The sequence below is a fragment of the Carcharhinus amblyrhynchos genome, chromosome 11 (assembly GCF_965287045.1).
Source record: "Carcharhinus amblyrhynchos chromosome 11, sCarAmb.v2.hapA, whole genome shotgun sequence".
Lineage (NCBI taxonomy): Eukaryota > Metazoa > Chordata > Chondrichthyes > Carcharhiniformes > Carcharhinidae > Carcharhinus > Carcharhinus amblyrhynchos.
Genome location: NC_137334.1, coordinates 35,598,943 through 35,618,237, shown reverse-complemented (window position 1 = coordinate 35,618,237; position 19,295 = coordinate 35,598,943). Strand labels below are relative to the sequence as shown.

The following is a 19,295-nucleotide window of genomic DNA, read 5'->3' as shown; positions in this document are numbered from 1 at the left end:
TTATCACTGCTTCCCATTTTCAGCATTGCTGCTTCTTTTGCACAAGCACGTTCTTCATTTGGATTTTCATTTAAAAAAAGCAAAAGATTCTGTCAATTGTATTCTGGCGCATAAAATAGATGTAAAGCACATCAACTTGTTTACCTTCAGAGAATAAAACATGCAATATCATGACAACCTGAAAACCACTTACCTATCCAGTTGCAGAAGTAGATCATAATCATTGGAAATTATATCTCTATTCATTAGATCATCGATAACTGCTAATGGCAGGGGCAGGCCGGAAACCTGTTGTACTGGTTTCCAACGCTGATTCCGCTTCTAAAATAAGAAAGAAAAAAAATCACTTTCTGGTGTTTAGAAAAGTAAGGATTAATGTTTTGATCATATGGACCTAATAAACTGGTATTTGGTTGGAAGTGAAATATAGGAAAGAAGTTACTGGTGGGGGTAGTTAATAGGGTCCTGATAGAATCTGAACTGTGGAACAGAGTGTACTTTAAGGAATAATGGGGCTTACAAGAAAGGTACAGCAATGATTGTGGGTGGCTGTAATTTTTACATCAATTTGGCAAATCAAATCGGCAAAGGTAGTCAGGAGGATGAGTTCATAGATTGGACTGGGGACAGTTTCTTACAATACATTCTGGAACCTAACAGGGAATGGGCTATTTTGGAACTAGCAGTGTGTAATGAGACAAGATTAATTAAGGACCTCATTGTAAAGGATTTTTTAGCAAGAACAATCGTAACAGATTAGAATTTCACATTTAGTTTGAGCGTGAGAAATGTAGGTCCAGAGCGAGCGTCTTAAGACAAATAAAGAAAATTAAAAGGTTATGAAGACAGAGATTGCTGAAGTGAACTGGGAAAATAAGATAGTAGAGAAGCAGTGGTAGACATTTAAGAAGATATTTCATAACTCTTTTACTAACTATTCATTTAAAGTGATCTTAACATTCTAAAAATAATCACATTCTATGGCAGTATATCAAGTTGCACTTCCAGATCACCAGTGAGTAACTCCTTGGTCAACAAGCAGAAAGTCTTCCCTTTCATATGTAAATATTGTTGAGAAGCAGCCGAACTAGAAAACTTTGAAGATTTCCCAGTATTATTACTGCTGCTAATCTTACTCCTATTTGTGTAGTACAGGTGGTACCTTCATATAACAATGATTATCATTGGTTAAGTATTTGTCACTGCTGCATTTCCATAATTACTTCATTTTTACTCTATTAGAGATGGCATGGTGGCACAGTGGTTAGCACTGCTGTCTCACAGTGCCAAAGAACCAGGTTCGATTCTTGGTTTGGGTCACTGCCTCTGTGGAGTTTGCACATTTTCCCTGTGTTTGCGTGGGGTTTGCATGTTCTCCCTGTGACTGTGTGGGTTTCTTCTGGGTGCTCCAGTTTCCTTCCATATTCCAAAGATGTGCACGTTTGGTGAATTGACTGTGCTAAATTTTCCCTCAGTGTACCCAATCAGGCAATAGAATGTGGTGACTGAGAGATTTTCACAGTAACTTTAAACATATGTACAACATTTAAAATATTATAATACAACTAGAATTACCTCTCGATAAGTGAACTCGTGCTGTGGATGGTTCAGGCATGGAAAACACTCCTGACAAAGGTGAAAATCAGGACAGCTTAAACATCTTTCGAAGAATGTGGAGGGAAAACAGAAACAATGCTTATTAAATATTGTTAACCTTGCAATGCACAAAACCAACATTAACTTTGAATTTCAGTTCAACAGACTTTAGCAGACCTGGGACTTTGTATTTTTTTGGCTCCAACTGACTAGTCTTTTCTCTCTTCTCTGTAAAAAGCTTCATGGTTGTTCTCTACCTCACCTGTATCCTCACCTCTTTTGTCCATGTTTGAACCATGGCTGTAATGAGGTCAAGAGCTGACAGAACCAAAACCTAGGATAGGATTTTCCAGCCCTGCCCACTGGCAGGATCTTCGTGTCTCGCTGAAGTCGTGCAGCGGGATGGGCGAGCCATGCAAATTGCCCGAGATTTCGGCGACACTGGAAGGACCTTCTAGTGGCCAATGGCAAGCTGCCTCTGATGCAGGAAAATCCACTACTGTGAGGCTGGAAAATTCCAGCCTAAGTGTCAGTGAGCAGGTTATTGCTGTGTTTAAGTGTTGTTTGATAGCACTGTCAATGATACTTTCCACCTCTTAGCTAAGGATGGAGAATAGACTAGTACAGTTGGCATGGTAATTGACTTGAGTTGGAAATGGTCAGGGTGTACATGTGCAATTTTCGACATTCTTGGATAGATGTCAGTGTTGCAGCTGTTACTGCAACAGTTTGGCTAGGGGCACAATTAGTTCTGGAGCACAAATTTTCAGTAGTTGCCAGAATTTTGTCAGGGCACATAGTCTTTGCAGCAACCAAGACCTTCAGCGCAAAACTTCTGATCTCCGGATGGTTGTACCTGGAGATAACCCCCAAAATGCACTGAGGATGCCTCAGTGTCCCGCCTCGCTGATTAAGGTAGCACAGTGGTTAGCACTAAGGCATGGTTGCACTGTGGTTAGCACTACTGCTTAACAGCTCCAGGGGCCTGGGTTCGATTTCTGGCTCGGGTCACTGTCTGTGTGGAGTTTGCATATTCTCCTCATGTCTGCGTGGGTTTCCTCCGGGTGCTCTGGTTTCCTCCCACAGTCCAAAGATGTGCAGGTTAGGTTGATTGGCCATGCTAAAATTGCCGGTTAGTGATCCAAGATGCATAGGTTAGAGGGATTAGCGGGTAAAATATGTAAAGATATGGGGGTAGGGCCTGGGTGGGAATGTGGTCAGTGCAGACTTGATGGGCCAAAGGGTCTCTTTCTGCACTGTAGGGTTCTATGATTCTAAAACGGAATTGTCTGGGAATTTTGGACTTCTGACGGGGTGGTACAATGGCACAGTGGTTTGCATCGCTGCCTCACACTGCCAAGGACCCATATTCGATTTCTGGCTTGAGTCACTATCTGTATGGAGTTTACACATTCTTCCTGTGTCTGAGTGGGTTGCCACTGGGTGCTCCAGTTTCCTCCCACAGGCAAAGATGTGCGATTGATTGGCCATGCTAAATTGACCCAAGTTTCCGAGGGATTGGTGGTGTAAATATCTGGGACTATGGGGATAGGCGCTGGGTGGGATTGTGGTCGGTGCAGGATCAATGGACTGAATGGCCTCCTTCTGTACTGTACTACTGAACCCATGACACCCCAATGGACATCCTCCCATCCCTTAACAACTACACATCCTGACCAGCTGACTCCATCCCCACACCACCTGATTAACCCTTGAACTGCCTATCCTCCTGACTCCCCTAAGGATCCCTCCTGACAGTCCTGACTCCAATTCCCTGATTATACTCTAGTCCAACCATGCTCCTAATCTCCTGGCTTCCTCCCCACCCCCACCACTAGGCTACAACTCTTCCCACCTTCCTGTCTACCTGACTTCCCCGACAAGACTACACCTCTGCCTTGACTGCACATCCTGAGCCCACAACTAGTTCCCTGATGACCCCAACTCCCCCTCTATTCTACTCCCTCACCCACTCACCCCTTACTACCTCACATACCCAGCTTTTACTTTTAGACTCTCTACACTGGAATACAGCAGTTAGTGCAGTAAAAGGGAACACCTAACAATCCTGCACTACAAAGAAGGACTCCCAGAACAGGTATGCTCTGCATTTCCATTGAGGACCGGTTCAGAATTCAGAGTCGGAAATGTGGAGCTCCATCTCAGTGCAAACAAAAGCAATCTGATAGGAATAGCCACTCCTCAGAAGATTTTGTCTACACTTTTATGTATCTCCTCAGCTTGAGAACCACTGCTCTAAAATTACAAAGGGCTCAGTATTCACAGCATTTCTCACAGGAGATATTATCCTAAACTCAGGTCAGTATCAACCTTCCTAAACCACTACCTCAGATTTAACAATAGAGCATTTTAACAGAATAATGAAACTGTAGTACAGGCCGAGACTAATTGGCACCAGCGCCTCTGTTCCTTCCTTTGAGTTTATTCCCTTTCCAATTATTCTGTATTCTTCCTTTTAAATATTTATTCCATTCCCTTTTAAATAATATTCTAGCCTCTGGGCAGAATTTAAAGCCCTCCATGTGATGGGAGGCATTTAATCAGGCGAGAGAGAGATAAGCGAGGACCCCGTTATCTTCCTGCCTCTGCCCTGATTAAATCTGAGATGGGAGAGCTTGTGGATGGTCTTCTCACTCTCTTGCCAATTGAGATCTTTACGTGGGCCATTCCAATTGAGGCCCTCAATTTCACACTTAAGGGCCTCATCCTGTCACTTTTGGAATTCACCCAGCCATCATGCAAGAAGCCCAGAAAGCAAAGCCCAAGTGAGGATGTTTGTGGGTTTCTGGGAATTTGTGGAGCAGTGGGAGTCCTACATTCAAAGGCGCTCAGTACCGCGACAGGACCAATATCAAGAAGGGGAGCTGGGCAGTGGTGGGGTGGGGGCCCTACTGAGAGCCAACCATCTATTTTTGAGAACCCTTCCTCTGCAACCCCAATCCCACCATTACTCACCTGTAGTCCAGTGCTTTGGCGATCTCTGGCCTTCAGTTGGCACACTGTCGGCAATGGCCACTGACACTGACAAGTGATGCACAGCTGTGGCCTCTACTTACCTGTCAGCTTTCAAGGGGGTGCAGGGGCAGTTTGGGGGTGGTTTCCATTGTGCCTAGTTAAGTGCCTGACCAACACCTAATTTGATGGGCATTCTCAACATGAAAAGACACAGAGCTCTTGTCATTCTCGGGGATGCTGCTTCCCAAGCCATACCTTATACCCAAATCTGCCTTTTTCTACACCTCTGCCCAGATCCCAATTCTCTTGACTCACAATTTCCAGATCTTTAGCCCCAATTCCCCAATCCTTACCTCTCTCTTTGACCCAATTCATCCTTTCTTTCTGTCCCCAATTCCTCTGTTTAAGCGTCATACAGGTCTTCTTTTAGATCCCTCCCTTTCACACCCCACATCTGACCCTGCATCAAATCAACAGTCATTCCTCTCAACTCCTGAGGCCCCTGCTGACGCCTGACTGTTTTCAACCCATTAGACAGCTCCCCCCTCGCAATGGCAGATGGGGTGTTCATTGGTGACATGACCAAATCAAAGTCTACTCAGAGCTCCAGTTGGCAACATCACAGATCAGGGCAGGTGACAGCAGAAGGGTTGTGTGTGCTACCACATGGGAGTCACATTTCCATGCTATGAGACTCCTTGGGACTAGCAACCAAGATTAGCAACCAAATAAAACCTGGGATATTTTGAATTCTGGATCTTGTAGAATGTCCAGTATCTGTTGTCTAGGTTGAATGGGCAGAGAGCTGGTTGTTTCTGAAAGAATGTTATTCATCACTCATGTAAGCCGCAGGGCTATTTGGAGTGCGTGTTCATTCAGAAATGAGGGGGGAGTCTTGAATAGGGGTTGCCTGACCTTCCCTTTTGCGACCTAGAGGAATACCTCTCCTCCCCAGCTTCAAAGTGGAAACAAAAACATTATGTCTGCTTGGGCCTCCCTGGTCCTGGCTTCTCTTCCTGCTGTCAGCTACTCTGCTTAGAACATGAGTTAAAATACAGTTTGAGATTGATGCAGAAGAGCCTGGTTATGTCATATTTAGAAATGGATTCCATCAGCTTCATGCTGCCATGCATGCTGTGCGCTCAGAAATATACTTTAAAGTAGAAGACAGTAGAAAAGGAGTGGAAGGTTGGCTGTGAGTCTTCAGTGCAACATCATTTGTCTGATGAGTTTCAACCAAAGGGGCAAGTTTAAAATTGTCAAGATTAAGATATGCTTAAAAGTCCATTGGACCTGCATAATTTTTCAAATTGGGAAATAGTTTACTGTATATCAGTTCTGCATCAAAGCTAAAATTTCCGATAGTATTTGGATGCCGGAGAGATAGCAACGTGCATAGGTATTTAAAAATAAGTTGGAAATGCAAAGATAATTACACAGAAATTACAACACAGAAACTTGCTATTTGTCAAAGCATTTTATATTAATGTTTATCGTCTACAAGATTAGTGGTACTTCTCCTGCGTGCCTACTCACTTCTTGCATTCTTTTCTTTCTCCTCATTCAACCATACATCCAACCCCATTCTTTAAATGATGGTAGTCTATACTTCAATTAATAACTGTGTAGTGCATTCCACAACTTTACAAACCTCTTTGCAAAATAGGTTTCTGCTGCCCTCTGTCTTAATCAATCGCCTTTTATCTTATTTCTATGTTTCCTCATTTAAGATCAGTTAATCACTGGAAACTCAAGCTGGAATTCTGCAGATATTCAGGCCCTGTCACCACTGCCAGTAAAGACAGAGAATTTGGCGCTCAGCCCACTGGCTGCTCCATTTCCTAATGTCTTCTATATTAGGACTGGTTTCTGCTTCAGAGAGAATTCCACCTCATGGGGTAATTATTCATTTTCATCCTAATTGGTCCCTCAAACCAGGTGACCCTCTTCTGTTGTGTTGTACTTAAACAGACAATCACCATACATATTTTCCATATTTGTTAGTATGAAACAGGAATTTGTTTACCTGTAGCACTTGCCTTGAATTGGACAAACCTGACAGTTATTGCATGGAATGCCAAGGTGTCTGTCAAGTCTTTCTCTTTCTGCTGCCAACAGTTTACTGGCATTTCTATATTCTTCTTGCAGGAGACTCAGAGGTGCAAACACCTCTCTACAGAGAGGACACTTGATGGTATTTTCAATATCAGTCTTTGCCTGGTGTTCTGCCCAAATCTTCATGCATTTGATATGGACACTGTTACCACAGCTATATCTGTATTCAGAAAGCAAATTGTCACCATGAACAGTTGCATGTATAATCAAAGTTAAGATTTAGCACTGTGAAGATAAATAAGAACATGGATATCCACAAAAATCTATTTTATGGTTAAATACAATCATTAGGCTTTTAGACTTAATTGGTCAGATGATCTTAATTCTAGAGCTATCGCTTCCAGCAATTAAAATACAGGATATTAATGTCTATGATGTTACAAGTCTTAAGTTTACAAATGGCACGTTGTTTAAGGATGAACACAGCAGTTCAATTATTACCGACAGACAACCACCACCTAATGATGTCACTCCATTCTACAAAACAGAAAATTGTGGCGTTGTAGCTTTTCTTGCTCCTTTACAATGCAATACTATGAGAAAACATGAGTAAATTCAATAGGCATCTTGATAAAACATTTTTTAAAAATGTAATAGAACCAAAATGGGAAATTAAAATAATCAAACTTGCGTCTTACAAATATTTGGCTTATTCATCAACATAACATTTGACAGTAAAATAATCATAAAACATCAACCAGGCAAGCTTAGAAGATCTTGTAACTTTTAAGTTGCACGATATTCAAAAATACAATGTTGTAGTGCTCAGTTACTGGCACTAGAGAGCATCAATGAGCTTTGTAACTACAATAATGCCATCTTATGGACATCATTGATCACTGCAGTGTTCTATTTTTTCCAATTATCTTGATGGGTGGGCTATGAGTTCTTGTGCTGAGAATTTATATAAAGCAACAGAAGTACATGGTTTCTTTGCTAGGTGGCAGTCTGTTGTTTAGATGCTTATTCCAGATTAAATTAATAGTTTCATCTAACTCCTCCATCAGATTTTAAAAATTGGAATACACAGAGTGAAGTCAACAAGGATGAAATGAAGAAAAATTAGGGCAAAAAGGGGAGATGAATAGATCATTTTGATTTTGATTTGATTTATTATTGTCACATCTACTAACATACAGTGAAAAGTATTGTTTCTTGCACGCTGTACAGACAAAGCACACCGTTCATAGAGAAGGAAAGGAGAGAGAGCAGAATGTAGTGTCATAGTCATAACTAGAGTATAGAAAAAGATCAACTTAATGCAATCAACTTAATTCAAAAGTCTAATGGCAGCAGGGAAGAAGCTGTTCTTGGAATCAGTTGGTACCTGACCTCAGACTTTTGTATCTTTTCCCTCATCAAGTTGTGCTTAGGTTTTAAATCTTTTGGGTTTTAGGAGAAAGGAAAAACTATGGGAGGCAAAATAATTTAACTTTGCCCCTTAAACAATACCAACGTAAATTGGAAATTACTCAACTTTATTAACATGTGTAACTCATCTGTGACCATCATTATTGCATTATGCAAATTGCTGTTAAGTTTTCAGTTTTTAAAGTTTAAGTTTATTTATTAGTGTCACAAGTCGGTTTACATTAACATTGCAATGAAGGTCCTATGAAAACAGGAGGCGCCTGTTTGGGTACACTGAGGGAGAATTTAGCATGGCAACGCACCTAACAGCACATCTTTTGGACTGTGGGAGCAAACCGGAATAACCCCATGCAGACACGGGGAAAACATACAGACACCGCACCGACAGTGACCCAAGCCGGGAACCGAACCTAGCACCCCGCCACTGTGAAGCAACAGTGCTAACCACTGTGCCATCATGCTGCCCAGGAAGACATCATGATGGTTTAATTTTAAAGCAATGTATTATAACATTAATATTTAACACAAAAAGGAAAGTGCCAGAGTAACACCTGGGTAATCAATGCTGTGATATATATATATATGTATATATAAAATGTATGTTGGGGTTAGGAGTGTGTTGCCCCTTTAGGAGTGTGGGTCCCTGGGGGATTAGTTTCTCCAGTGTGGAACCCATTTAATCAGTCTAGAATCTGACTCTGGGACAGTATAATGAAAAGTTCCCCAGTATTTAAGCCTACTTCGTGGTTCTTGCACCCTACGTCAATCAATACAACTAAAACAAATGCCACATTCTTCAATATTATTTTCTGAACTCTCCAGAGTAAGCAGCTGAGACCAGTTATAAAACAAACAATTCTTTCACAAGAATCATCAGTTGCATCATGGAATGCAATTTCAATTGTTTGGACTGGTCTGAGCCATCTTGGAACATAACACAATCCTTAATATCTTAATTGTGCTTCTGCACAATTGTGCTTGACTTTGTACTGCAGAGTGGCATCATCAGGGAGGTTCTCAAAAAGCTAGCTATTCACATCAAGAGGACCAGCAAGTAGAGTTAGGAGAAAAAGAACATAGTCATACTTAGAAACATGTTACTGTTCTCACAGGTATGGCTGGGATAAGAAGATGTGTTTTAACTTTTAATTTAAAGGCTGATTTAAACCTCTTACCAGTAAAAATAGTGTGCAGGCTTATTGTTTCAGCAATTCTCCAGGTTCAAGCAAGATCAGGTGGTTTGTGAACTTAAAATTTTAGGTATAATTTGTTATAGCTTAAATAGGTTATAAATCAATAACATTTTACTAAGAATTTCTAACACTGTAAATTTAAAACGTCAGGTTAAATAAATATCCTAATACCCATTTATTCTGATATCAGTAGAAAACAACTTCTGCAATGTGTTTATATTAAACATGCAGAGCAACATTCTGGCAGTGACAGCATCACATACAGCATCAATAGTGACACTCGTGAAAGAGATGATCACCTACACCAGTGTTTCACGTTGAATGTTGTGTGCAGATATTTCTTCAAAATTTTGATTTGAAAGTCTTTAAAACAGCTTTTGTGGTTTCATCCCGATATTAAATGTGTAACAGTAGCAAACAGCTGATTTTTCAGTTAACTCTTTGCCGCTACTGAAGTTTGTCAAGAGCAGCAAGCCAACTGTACACTTTCAGATTTCTGCTTTCTCAAATGGTATGATGTGGAGATGCCGGCGTTGGACTGGGGTAAACACAGTAAGAAGTCTGACAACACCAGGTTTCAGTCCAACTAATTTATTTGATAGTAAACTCACAAGCTTTCGGGGTTCATGTCACCGGACGAAGGGCAAACCCCGAAAGCTTGTGAGTTTACTATCAAATAAATTGGTTGGACTGAAACCTGGTGTTGTCAGACTTCTTACTGTGTTCTCAAATGGTAGACAGGTAGAATTTAGATAGCTTTTCACTTGCTTTGAAATAAGTAATTACCTTATACCTTGTACATAAATTGCATGAGATTAATCCCTTTTATGCAATGTCAGCATCTCATGATGACTCTTAGTATGCACAACTGTCATGTTACACATAATTAGGAATAGTAACATTTGTCAGTCCTGGGTATTTTAAATATTCAACACTGAAATTTATCTCCAATGACAAAGTAATTAAATGCCCAGCTTTTCTATTATAGGTACATTGAAAGCATTGCAATGCTCTTGTTGGCCCCAATTTCAACTAATTTCATTTTCATTAGAAAATTAGAGGTCAATTACCTTCTAATGTGTCATTAATAGAATCAATAACCTCTGTTGGGTAAGGCGACAAAACACCTGTCTGTACATCCAATGCTAATTAAATATGTTTGCTGAGCTAATTAACAAAAGGTGTTGTTAAATATCAAAGGCACCATTAAGCAAAAGCAAATACTGTGGTTAGAAATGAAGATATGGCATTAACGTAACAAAATAGTTATCCAAATATTACTTTTTGTGTCTCAGCCAAATGGCCTTCCTTCATGCATCAGCCCATACAATGAACATTAAGTCGCAAAGTATGGGATGCATCACAGCTGAGACCAATTCCAGTCTTTCCCAATGTCCAGCAGAGGGAAAATGGATAGTAAGCAAGAGAGAGTGAGAGCCTTGACTAACTTTATTATTAGTTTTCTCAGCCAAAGGATTAAAACTATTATGGCAAACTCAACTGTAGCGTTTCTACTGTACAACCTTGGATCAGCATGGCAGCTCACCTCAGACCAACAGTCAAACCCAGGACATTCCTTGTCTTACAAATTAATTGTTTTTGTCACAAGCTACCTGTAAATTATTTTCTTAGAGTTTCTTATTTATTTTAGAGGCCAATGAAGCAAGTTTGTGGAGCAGTATCAGAAAGTAATAAAATGTTCCACTCACCAAACAATTGCAATGTCCAGAAAAGAGAGGATTTCTAATCATTTTAAAATATTAAACAACAGTTTTTGAATAAACCAAATTGAGAATTTATAAAGTCACATTTATACTATGATTACTTATGCTTATTTTAAACTCTGCTCTGCCACAAGTGGTGAAGGGGGTAGGCACAGCAACAATATTTTAATCATATTTTTACTTTCATTGATCATAAGTTTTTTTTACATGTTGGCATTTCTGCACATAATGTACAAGTATAGAGTACTCAACATTTATGTCCTCTGGGTCATCACATCAGCAATCTCAAATGTTTGAGTTTAAAAAGCTTGTCAAAATATTTAATTTTTCTCATGTTGATCAAATAATAGTTTGCAGGCTATTTCTGAACAATTTATCTTCTTACTCACTTTATTCCTTGTTCAAAAATGTAATCTAATGTTTCTAATTGTCTGACCTGCAATATGTTACGGGTTGTCTCTTTTTCAATAGCTCTTCCTGACAAATAGGGCAGACATCCTCTGGATCAATTTCCTTCTGGCATACACTTTCAACCATTTCTTCATCATTTTCCTTTATCTTAGATTTGTGGGTGGCTGGCTGTACTGTCTGCTCTGTATGAAGACTGTTCAGCAATATTTCAATTTCTCTGTCCACAAGGCCAAGTTGAAAAGAATCTGAAAGGAGGGGAGATGCAGAAATTACACACTTACTCAAATAGTTATGGAGTTATCTTAAATCTATGATCATATTTAAAGCAGCATTATTTGACTAGTTACATATCAAGTCACAGAATGCTGCTTTATCTTTCTATACCTTGTTCTTTTCATACTCATTCATGGGATGTTAACTTTGCTGGCTAGGCCAACATTTATTGCCCATCTCTAAGTGCCCTTGAGAATAATTTTGCAATTATAACATAAGAACATAAGAAATAGGAGCAGGAGTAGGCCATCTAGCCCTTCGAGCCTGCCCCGCCATTCAATAAGATCATGGCTGATCTGTCGCTGCTCAGTTCCACATTCCCGCCTTCTCCCCATAACCCTTAATCCCCTCTCTTATCAAAAACCCATCAACCTGCGTCTTAAAAATATTTAGCGAGGTAGCCTCCACCACTTCAACGGGCAGAGAATTCCAGAGATTCACCACCCTTTGAGTGAAGAAGTTCTTCCTCAACTCCGTTCTAAACCGCCCCCCCTTTACCTTGAGGCTGTGCCCCCTAGTCCTACTGTCCTTTCTGAGCGGGAAGAGTCTCTCCACCTCTATCCTATCCATCCCATTCATCATCTTGTACGTCTCAATGAGATCTCCCCTCATTCTTCTAAACTCTAACGAGTACAAGCCTAGTTTATTCAGCCTCTCCTCATAGCTCAACCCCCTCAACACCGGCATCAGCCTAGTAAACCTCCTCTGCACTCCCTCCAAGGCCAAAATATCCTTGCGTAAGTACAGCGCCCAAAACTGCACACAGTACTCCAGCTGTGGCCTCACCAATGCCCTATACAGCCGCAGCAAGATCTCCCTACTTTTATATTCAATCCCCCTCGCTATGAAGGCCAGCATCCCATTTGCCTTCCTGACCACCTGCTGCACCTGCAGGCTGGGTTTTTGCGACTCATGCCCAAGGACCCCGAGGTCCCGCTGCACTGTCGCCTGCTGCAGTTTTTCGCCACGTAAGTAATAATCCTTCCTACCATTCTTCCTACCAAAGTGGACCACCTCGCACTTGCCAACATTAAATTCCATTTGCCAGTTCCTGGCCCATTCGCCCAGCCTATCTAGATCCTTCTGTAGACTCTCCACACCCTCCGCACAATTTGCCGTTCCACCAATCTTGGTGTCATCAGCAAATTTCGACACCATACACTCGGTTCCCTCCTCCAGATCATCTATATAAATGGTAAACAGCTGAGGCCCCAGCACCGACCCCTAGGGCACTCCACTAGTCACCGAATAGTCCGAATAGCACCCATTGACCCCCACTCTCTGCCTCCTATTTGACAACCAATCCTCTATCCACACTAACACCCTACCCCCAACTCCATGTCCCCTGACCTTCTGCAATAACCTCTTGTGAGGTACCTTGTCAAACGCCTTCTGAAAATCAAGAAAGACCACATCCACCAGCTCTCCTTTATCCACCGCCCTAGACACATCCTCATAGAACTCCAGCAAATTTGTCAGACACGACTTCCCTTTAACGAAACCGTGCTGTGTCTGCTCTATCAAGCAATTCCCCTCAAGATGCCTCGCTATTTCCTCCTTGATGACGGATTCTAACATTTTACCTATTATAGCACCAATTTTATATTGTCTGTTCTACACTTTGGGCAGGATTTCACAACTTCGCTTGGGTGAGATTGTAAAATCCCACCGAAGATCAATGGAGATTTCCATTCTGTGAGCCTCACTCACCCTGGAATTGGGGGCAGGCGAGGCAGTAAAATTTTGGCCTTTATGTTTAGAATAACTTACAAATCCACACAATTAAATTATAAAAACAATCAAATATGAAATCAGTTCATTTTCCTTTTAATTTGTCTCCCTTATTGACTTATGTGGAAGTACTATTCTACTGGTACTGGCTGGTTCGTCATATCTCACTGAAATGCCAATTTTCCACGTCTGAGGCTTGGCATTGTGTGTTAGCAAGTTATTGAATATTGCATTATGCTGTCCTTGCCCAATAACTATTCAAACACATTTTCTAGCCGAAGTCATGAACAATGATTAACAACAGGAACCCTAATTTACTTTTCCTAAATCTGAATCACAGTACTCAACTGCACCAGTTTCAATAAGCAGACTGCACAACCTGAACTTTATGATCTGTTTAACTTAGCTGCTTACTGCTGCTACCAAATGAATCAATAGGGGAGCTGTGCAAGCATATTTTAACTTCATTTTCAATTGCATTAGTATTTTTAGTTACACTAAAGGGAACTTCCATAAGAATTGAATTTTTAATAAACTAAACAAAAGCAAATTGTAATGTGAAATTCAATTCAGGAGGCTGTAAAGGAAGAATCATTGTAGATTTAACATTATAATATTCTTGTATAGCTAATAAGTGCAGACACATAAGACAGAATCTTTCCAGCCAGATGAAGGTGGTTTAGGTGGCAGCGCTGGGGGTTAGCTTCAGGACAGGATCCTGCCCTCTTGTGTCTTCCCTTGTGGAAGTTTGCAAATCTGGTGGGTAAGAAAAGAAAGTACATGTGGTGGAAAAGCAGCTGAGGTGATTAAGAAGAATATTGTAGTTGTTTTACCAAGAATTCCTATTTTCCACCACATGACTTCCACACTGTCTGCTTCTAGCCAAGTTATTGAAGGAACTGCACAGTGAGAGGAACTTCTTCAGTGAAACTGACATGCTGCAAGCTTTGATCAGTTACACTGGAGAGCTCCAGTCATGGCCATGATATGCTGGCGTTCAAAGCACACTTCTTAACACTATTCTCAGTACTTGATATATGATTGCCAAATGCTTGGAATTTGTTTCACCTGTCTAGTACTTCACTCACCTTCAGTTACACTTCCCTGCTGCTAGCCTTCAATATAGCATGTAAGCAGTTCACAAAGCTCCATCTTACATCTCTACTGAGGATTAACAGCAGAGGCCATGCCACTACCAACAGCTCCAGCAGAAGCAACACCAACAGCAGCACCAGTTGAGATACACACACATACAGACTCTCCCCTATAAATGTAGACACATGGAACCTTGCAGAAAATCCTTAACATAATTTTTGATAATACAAAAATGAAAAACTGTATTATAAACCAAGCTTCCCTATAAATTTACACATCTTGCAGAAATGCAAAATAATCTTATAGCTCTCTTGTATGCTTAACTGGTTTTGTTGGTAAAAGTTAATTTCTACAATATGTCACAAGTACATTGTGTCTGCAGAAGATTCACTTTTCTTGAATTATCTCCCTCAAATGGCCATCAGTTCAAATGCCAGTAAGTTGTAACAATGTGCCTTTTGCTGAGTAGCAATTGGATGCTAGGATATCAGTGAATGGATTGGATGAGAACTTCACTGGCAGCAAATATTATAGATGAAATCTATAAATGGTTGATCTTAAGAATGTAACTAAAATGAAACATTGATTCTTTGCAGACCTGGTGAGCTCTATTTATTTATTTTAGGAAGTACACTTTAGAACATTCCATTCAGTAGGATTAAACTTAAACCCAAGCAATGTACTAAAATCGATAACTGTAGAACTGAATTCTAAAAAACTTACATTCATGACCACGTGGTAGCCTGAACTTCTTTAACAAAATCCTGTTTGAAAAGAAAACAAGTTAAAATAGTTGCAAAAATACCAAAATGTCATTTTCAAAGTAACCAGAGGCAGCATTTTAAAGTTCAATTTTCTCCTTTTATCTGAACTTTGCTGGGAAATAATACCAAGTGCTCATGGCATCCAAGTACATTAATTACAGCCAGGTGATCAACATGCAAGCCTTCATTGTGAGTGTTGGCAGGGTATTTAAGTGCATTGGTCTTCATTTGCACTCCACCCGTGTGCACTAGTAGTGTTTCATGATTAGCAATAAGAAAGAAAAAGCAAGACTAATTTATCTTTCTTTAACCTAGGGCACCAAAAACAATCACTTTATCTTTCTAACATTTTAGCTGAGATCAGCCAACTCAGCAAAAAAATGGACACTACAATTGGGTATAAGAAATGGAAGCAGGAGAAGACCATACAGCCCTTGAGGCTGCTCCGCCACTTAATGCGATCATAAGAACATAAGAAATAGGAGCAGGAGTAAGCCATCTAGCCCTTTGAGCCTGCCCCGCCATTCAACAAGATCATGGCTGAATCATAGTTGATCTTCCTCATATCGCTTGATTCCCCAAGACATCAAAAATCTGTCTTCTCAGCCTTAAATATAGCCAACGGTGGAGCATCCACAACCCTCTGGGGTTGATAATTCCAAAGATTCATGACTATTTGAGTGAAGACATTGTTGGCTAGTCTGTATGACTACATTTTTCACTAGATAAACTTACAACAGATCAGCTATATTTTCACATACTTAACAACATTTTCATTAGCCTACTAATTGTATTTTTACAGCTAACGTTTGTGAAAGGGAGTGCTCGGAATATAAAGTGCAACCCCTCCATTTAATTGTCATTGTGATCTAATTACTTAAGATATTTGATATTCTACTTGCATGTTGTATAGAAACCCATTCCAAATTTGCCCTCCCATGAGATAGTGACTCAGATAACATCGGCTCTATGACTAATGGTGTCTCCTTAGGAAAGGACTCTGATTGACACCCTTTCCTTTCCTAAATGCAGGTTGGGAGGTGCCTATGCTGGGAAAGTTCAGTCCTGGCCAAATACACAACAGTGTTCAATTAGTGCTGAATTTTCCTGGCTCAGACACTTTTCAATTAACATCCAGGAAGAGGAAAAGATGCTGATCAGTCACTCATACAGATGACATTTGCTGAGCAGATCCCTGAGGAGATACAGGCCCAGATACAGGGTGGTGAGAGAAAACAAAGTAATTTCTACCAAAAGTACTTCCCTCTTCCACAGACTTTTCTTTGCCTTTAACTATAATGCAGACATAAGGAATTTATGCAATTCTTCATTGAAATAGTTCCAAATAAATATATCTTTTTTTGGAGCTACAGTGAGAACTGACTGTGGTCACTCAGAACATTAAATTTGCCGAGATTTTGAACAGTTTGTGTCTAACTACTTTTAAATAAAAGCTGTAGAATAATTAGAATTGAAACAGAAATACTTGCAATTCAACAAAACTCCAAAGCAATGCCAAAATCTTAGCCAATTCATACTCAGCTAAGACAAAAGCAAACATCATCTAGAGAAATATTTCATATTTTACATTTTTTTGAGAAGATGAGAAAAATTTACTTTCAAATTTGAACTGACATGCTTAATTAAATAGTTGGGGATTGTTTTGTGCTGATTTATATAGACTTGAACAAATTTCTGCTTTTCAAAATGTATTTGCACAACCATTGCAGTGTTATATCCTTTCTTTCAGTGGTTAAACATAATTGCAATTTTCCTCAAAATACCAGTTGCAATGAGCCAGTCAGTAAGAGCTGTGTTCTTCTGAAGATGCACATAAGCAAATCAACATCCAATCATACTGAAGACTATTGAGAGTACTCCTAACAGTAAATTGATAACATGCACCAAATTATGACAGGCAGTTTAATCTATTACCTATAAATGACTCCAGACTGAAACCATGGTATTTTTTAAATTCAGAAATTTGCCCCAGGAATCAAAAAACATGCAAGAAAATGAACTGACCAGCAGATGTGTTTGCAGAGGTCCTTTTCTTTGAGAAATGTGGAACAGTTACAGTTGTGAAGATTTCCTATATTAACCTTCCAGGGAATAGAGATCGAAATTAGTGTAACTCCATATTTATTCAAACATCTAGTACTATGCCTGTTCTTGCAGTTTTGCAAATATATATATATATTTTCTTTATTTCCATAGGTGGAAATGACATTCTTTCTGAATCCTGACTCAGTCTTTCATGATTTTAAGATTTGAGTGAAAATTGAATAACTCATTTAAATAAAGAAAAAAGTGTTCTCTAATTAAATGTGTTATTTATCCTTATTTATTTGTTTACTTGCCTGTTTAGGGTCATGACCATTTTTTAGTATATTCTAGGTTTCCAGATTTGACACCTGAATATCGATTAAAAGAAAACCCAGAATTACTGTTAGGCTTTTCGTCTTGCACTCATTAGGACAGATGCAAGAATACCAAATGTCAAAGGGAACAACAATTTATACTGCTTGAGAAAAGGGGGCAGATTGTTTGGTGGGCGAACTGTGATTGGTTCGGGCACTGCCATAGGTAACACATTTGGGAACAGCTGTCCCCCATTCTTCGCTGAATTGAAAAATATGCATCACCTGGACAAATACTTTCCATGTACAAAGCCCAACATATGAATCTATGTACCTGCCAGCCAGCATATTGCCCAAATAATAATCTTAAATTGTTTGCTAGTGTAATTGTTAGCAGACCTGGGATTGTTAAGTGCTGTCCAATTGCAGAATTATATCTAATGGTGGACATTGTGTTCTGAGTTTTGCAAGCACGGGATGGTTGAATATGGTCAGTTACAAACAGCTAAAAGAATGTGCTATTTGATATGATTCCCCAGTCACTGGGACATACAACCTATGTATTTGGCATCATATTGGCATTGAAATTCATATGCCACATTACTCATTTTTGTAGTAGGCAGAACATTATTTTGGCTTGATGATGTTTAACCCAGTATGGTGATAATGTGGATTTCACTATCCCTTGGAGTGATTAAGGCAAGTAGGATAAAGTTGGGGAGGTTTGATAATTATGTGAGAGACAAAGCAATTAAAAAGTATGTTGGTGGGGTGAGAGAAGACTTGCGTGCAGCATAAATGTGTGTGTTTTCTGTTCTGTATAACTTATTTCATTCTATCCAAATTATCTCTTTATTGCCATTTTTGTGTCCTTGCATATTCAAGATAATTCATTCTTATTTATCAAAACCTAAAGGACAAATATTCCAAAGTACTCCAAACGAACATGAAAATTATCCCTTGTGAATTTCATTACGAAGTGTGAAATTCACCTTGGAGACATAACACACTAAAATATCCTTCTTTAATCCCTGGTAGAATGGATGGGCTGACTGTCCAATTTTCTTTCCATTGACTTAATTTGATTGAAATTATTCAGACAAATGCTGAAAGAGCACTGACAAATAGTTCACTGATAGCATAACAAATCTGGCAGCTCCTGAACAGCTGATATTCAAAATGAGGAAGACAGGAAGGTGATCCCTTGTTGCAAGCCATAGAGGAACTGAAAGAGAGCGAGTTTTTTGTGCAGTCAGGTTAAGCACAAAAATCAGCCTACAATAGACTCATTTATAACACTGGATTGGGCTGCTCAGAAATTGTTGTAAGACAGACATGGTAGGAACAAGGAAGATAGTTCAATGTTGTGATTTCTGTCCCACCACTTCTCTATATCTGGGTCACATGGTAACACTTTGATTAGTTCAGCTGCATCACAGCTCCAGGACCTGGGTTCAATTCTGGCTTTGTGGGTTTCCTCCAGGTGCTCCGGTTTCCTCCCATACTCCAAAGATGTGCGGGTTAGGTTTATTGGCCTTGCAAAATTAACCCTTAGTGTCAGGGGGTCCTGCAGGGTAAATATGGGGGTGGGGGGGTATGGGTATAGAGCCTGGGTATCAGTTCAGGCTGAATAGGCTGAATGGCCTCTTTCTGCACTTTAGAAATTCTATCTCTGAAAAAAAATTG

The 19,295-nt window shown here is 39.9% G+C and overlaps 1 protein-coding gene across 1 annotated transcript in view; it reads right to left on the bottom strand.

Moving 5' to 3' along the window:
* zswim2 (zinc finger, SWIM-type containing 2) overlaps positions 1-19,295 on the bottom strand; it is a 42,114-nt gene that overhangs the window by 18,214 nt on the left and 4,605 nt on the right. Inside the window, exons 3-8 of the mRNA XM_080198849.1 lie at positions 17,275-17,351; positions 15,209-15,249; positions 11,412-11,631; positions 6,599-6,847; positions 1,576-1,660; positions 194-321 (exon numbers count right to left, since the gene is read on the bottom strand). Coding sequence (XP_080054975.1) covers positions 194-321; positions 1,576-1,660; positions 6,599-6,847; positions 11,412-11,631; positions 15,209-15,249; positions 17,275-17,351 — 800 coding nt within the window. The remainder of the gene's footprint in view (positions 1-193; positions 322-1,575; positions 1,661-6,598; positions 6,848-11,411; positions 11,632-15,208; positions 15,250-17,274; positions 17,352-19,295) is intronic.